General features: G+C 45.6%; 1 protein-coding gene across 1 annotated transcript in view; it reads left to right on the plus strand.

Annotated features, from left to right (window-relative positions):
- Positions 1–4015, plus strand: part of CSUI_010771 (uncharacterized protein) — a gene marked incomplete at its 3' end in the record, with an annotated part of 6751 nt that extends 2736 nt beyond the window's left edge. The window contains exons 3-5 of the mRNA XM_068070872.1: positions 50–1822; positions 2894–2994; positions 3839–4015. Coding sequence (XP_067917153.1) covers positions 50–1822; positions 2894–2994; positions 3839–4015 — 2051 coding nt within the window. The remainder of the gene's footprint in view (positions 1–49; positions 1823–2893; positions 2995–3838) is intronic.
- Positions 4016–4072: the final 57 nt, after the last annotated feature.

Here is a 4072-nt window from a genome sequence, read left to right on the forward strand (position 1 = left end):
CTTCTTCCTCTTCCTCTTCATCCTCTTCTTTTCTTTTGTTCTATTTCAGGCTCCTCTCATGAAGAGCACGCGACAAACACTCGATCAAGTAAAGATCGGAATTCTAGAAGCACCAGCAGCTATCCAGAAGAAGAAGAAGAGGAAGAAGAAGAGGAGAGTTCGTCTGCATCGTCTACGTCGTCCTCGTCATCGATGTCGGAGAGTGAGCTGGAATTTCTCTCTTCTCTCCCCGCATTAACACAGCAGATATCGACGGGGCATCGCTCCCGTTTCACCTCTTCTCTCTTGAAGTTTCGTAGCGCTCTCCATCCTTCTCTAGTCCATTCCAACAAAGGGCGACCCCTGGGTCTCGCAGATCAGAAGAAGAATGTGCATAGTCACCGAGTCATCCCTCCTCCTTCTTCTTCCTTTTCTTCACAGAAGCCAACAGATCCTTCTCTCGCTTCTACGACTTCTTCTATCTCTTCTCCAGAAAAGAAGGCTTCGTCTCAATCTCTCTCCAAGACGCTATCTTCCCCCCGACAGCATCCTGACTATTCCTATCGTACGTCCACGGGGAACCTTACCAGGAGTTTCGATCCTCAGCGAAACACAACCCTCTCTACTTCTTCTTCTTCTCTTCTCCCAGGAGGTCGTGGCAGGTCTCGTCATGATGAGGGGGAAGGTCAGGAGCCTAAGTCTTCTCGTGCTTCTTCGGGTGTATCTTCACTGGGGGCGTCTTCTTCAACTCAGATGGACAAAGAGAAAGAAGAATCGCGTCATTCTTCCTCTTCGTCTCTAAGACGTTCTCCATCATCTTCAAGACTTCTTCTCATCCCTAAACATTTCTCGACATCTCCAGGAGATATTGTGCTATCAGATGAAGCATCGAAAAGTCTCCCTTCTACGCCTAGACCCCCACCGTCATCTCTCGCCTATATCGTCTCTCCTTCTTCTCGCTCCCGTCTTCCTTCTGATACATCTCGAGATCTGCTTAACTCCGAGAAGAGCCATTCCCGTGTAGTTGTTCGTCCTCCTCCAGATCAGAGAAAGAGACATTCTCTCTCTCGTCTCCACCCTTCTCCATCCCTTCAGCCTCACCACGACAAGATCTCTTTCTTTTCTTCTTCTTCCTCTGCTCTCCTGGCTCAAGAAGAGGCGATAAGACGGAGAAGGAGGAGAAAAATGGATGATGTACAAGAAGACGCGCAAGGAGAAGAAGAGGAAGAACGTCGTGCATCTTCTTCTTCTTCTTCTTCTTCTCGAGGTCTCAAACGTACGGGGACGATGGCGCTAGCTAGTAAATGGAGAAGAAGAGCACAGGCGGCGGCTTTAGCCGCTGAAAGAGCCCGTGCGGCCCAGGCCCTTGTAGAGCTAGGCACCTCACGAAACAACGGCGCTCAAGGAGGCCGAGGTGGAGGGGGAGGGGAGGAGAGAAGTCGAGAAGAAAGGCTTCAAGCAACCGTGTCAGAAGAAAAGAGAAGAACGAGAAGAGACAATCTTACACAAGATCCAAGAGGAGAAGAAGACATAACACAAAAGAAGAAGCAGAAGAAACCTCTTTCTCATCTCTCTAAGAAAAATCATTCGACGAAAGAGAAAGAAGGAAGAAAAGGGGGTGTCTTTCTATCTCCGGAACAAGAAGCTCTCCATAGTAGTATTCTCTTGGGCCGTGCGGCCGTCGTTGCAGCACAAAGAGCCGCTGAAGAAGCGACGGAAAAGGCCATTAAAGCAGCAATTGCAAAGAACGATTTAAAATTCCGCATGCTCGGAGTCACCCTCGAGAACTGGATGTCTATACACCCCATTCAACAACTAAAGATTTGGAATCTTGTCTTTCCTGGTAAGATAAGAAGACGGACAGGAGAGAAACAGACTCATCAGAGGATCAAGACGAAGAAGAAGGAAGGAAGGAAAGATGAGATATAGAAAGCAGCTCTGCATTTGAAACAGAACCGATCTCTTCTTCTTCTTCCGTGGCTTTTCTTTTCTTCGTCGTAGTGGGGATGAAGTTGTTTTGGAGACGGAGAGATGAGGGGTGTTTCGTCCCTCCTGACCCTTCTTATTATCACCCCTCTCATCTGTTGCGCCAGTCAGGTTTATCTTGGGGTGTATATACACCGTCTCGAATGATATACATCTAGATCGCGTCGCTTTCAGGTGGTTTGGCTGTGGTCAACATACGGGGCGTCAGGCACAGAAGCAGGAGGAGAATGCATGTCTCCATCTATCTCTCTGTCTCTCGATCTCTCTTCAATATATGTCCGCTCTCTCTTTCAGTATCTGTCTATCTGTCTATCTATCCATCTATGTAGCTGTCTCACGGAGAAGGAGAAAGAGAATCGAGATAGAAATAGAAGTAGATAACAGCAGAGAGAGGCGAGGGGAGAGAGCGATGACTACAAGGAAAGCTCTAAGGGGGGTGTTGAAGAAGACGTTGTGATACCCCAGTGTCAAAGATAGATAGAGAGGTAGAGGGATAGATCAGAGATAACCTGGTCTGTATGTAGATACATGCATGCATGCACACCCTAGAACATAGATAGATAGATAGATGGACTATGTATAAGAGATAGAGAGAGATAGCTATGCGTCCTGTATGTGTACGTACTGATGTGACTTACAGATATGCCCGAGTATGGATGAGTCTATATGTATGCTCCAGTAGACGTAGGGCCCAATATTCATGTATGTATGTGTGGAAGGAGGTTGATAGAGGGAGGAGTCGCTATCGTGACGTAGCGTATTTTCGTAAGACTTCTGGCGACCTTGAACGGATTCAGCAACATGGCTTTCCAAGGATCTGTCGGGGGGAGGCAAATCTTCTTCTACTTCTTTCTTCCTCTTCTTCTTTCGTCATTGCTGTCCTTCTTGTTCTTTGTCTTTGTCTTTTATTCTTCGTCTTTCTCTCTAGCCACACATAATAGCGCGTCGTGGGAGATAGCGCGAGTCAAGCAGAAGAATGGGAGAAAACCTGTCCTTCTTAGTATGATCAAAAGCTGGGTAGCTTGCCAGGTATACAGTCACTTACAACAGTGTGCCCATCTCTTCTAAATCGATACACACATACACTCCTAACTTTAATCTATCTATCTATCTTTAACATATCTATCTTTAATCTATCTTTAATTCATCTCTAATTTCTCTTTAATCTATCTGTCTATCTGTAGACTCTTCTTGTGTATATGCAGATAGGCTAACATATACAGAGATATCTCTCCTCTCTCTTTGTCTCTGTGTGCTCTCTCTGTCTCTTTCTTCTTCATGAGAAAGAAAGACAGGACAGCGGTCGTGAAGAATTTACAGTTTTCTTCTCAGTTTAGAGCCCTTCCCTTCAGTCCATCGTCAGATCGCGTTCGAGGAATGATAGGAGAGAGAGAGAGAGAAAGCAGTAGTCCTTGTAGAAGAGGAAGATCATGGTCTGCGAGACGAGATAGTTTAGAGCCAAGAAATCTCATTCTTTCTCATTACCAAGCAGGAAGAAGGCGATGGGGATATTTCGCATTCTTCCCCTGTGACATGATTAGGTCTTTCCTTCTTTTACTTCTTCATCTTTGTATAGACGGGGTGGAGGCGTAGGTTTCGTTTCTTTCAGACTTTCTCTCTTTTCTCCTTCGGTGTGTCTTGACGATTGTCGAGTGTCTATCGACTAGGCGGGCGAAGAAGGGGAGTGTCTCTCGATCTGTCATTCTCTCGGCCCTATGTATGAGTATGTACATACATATGAATGAATGTGTATTAATGTATGACATGTATGTACGTGTGTGTGTATGTATGCAGATGTATGTATAGCATATATATGCACTCTACGGTGTATGTATGTCTATCTATTTCTCGATCTGTCTATGTGTATGTACAGCACCTTAATATAACGGGGCAGTTACGTCGAGGTGTCCGATGGTTAGATCTCCGTGTATGTAAATTCCTAGAAGCCTCACCTGACGATACACCCGAAACTGTCGTTAAGACAACGAAGAAAGATACAGGGGAGAAAAGAGCAACTTCCTCTTTTTCATCTGAATCGAGAGAAAGATCAGGTATGTTCATAGACATCTCTGTTGTTCTTTTCATTGTACATAGAGAGGTCCTTTCA

This window comes from Cystoisospora suis (assembly GCF_002600585.1).
Source record: "Cystoisospora suis strain Wien I chromosome Unknown contig_8261, whole genome shotgun sequence".
Taxonomy (NCBI): Eukaryota; Apicomplexa; class Conoidasida; order Eucoccidiorida; family Sarcocystidae; genus Cystoisospora; species Cystoisospora suis.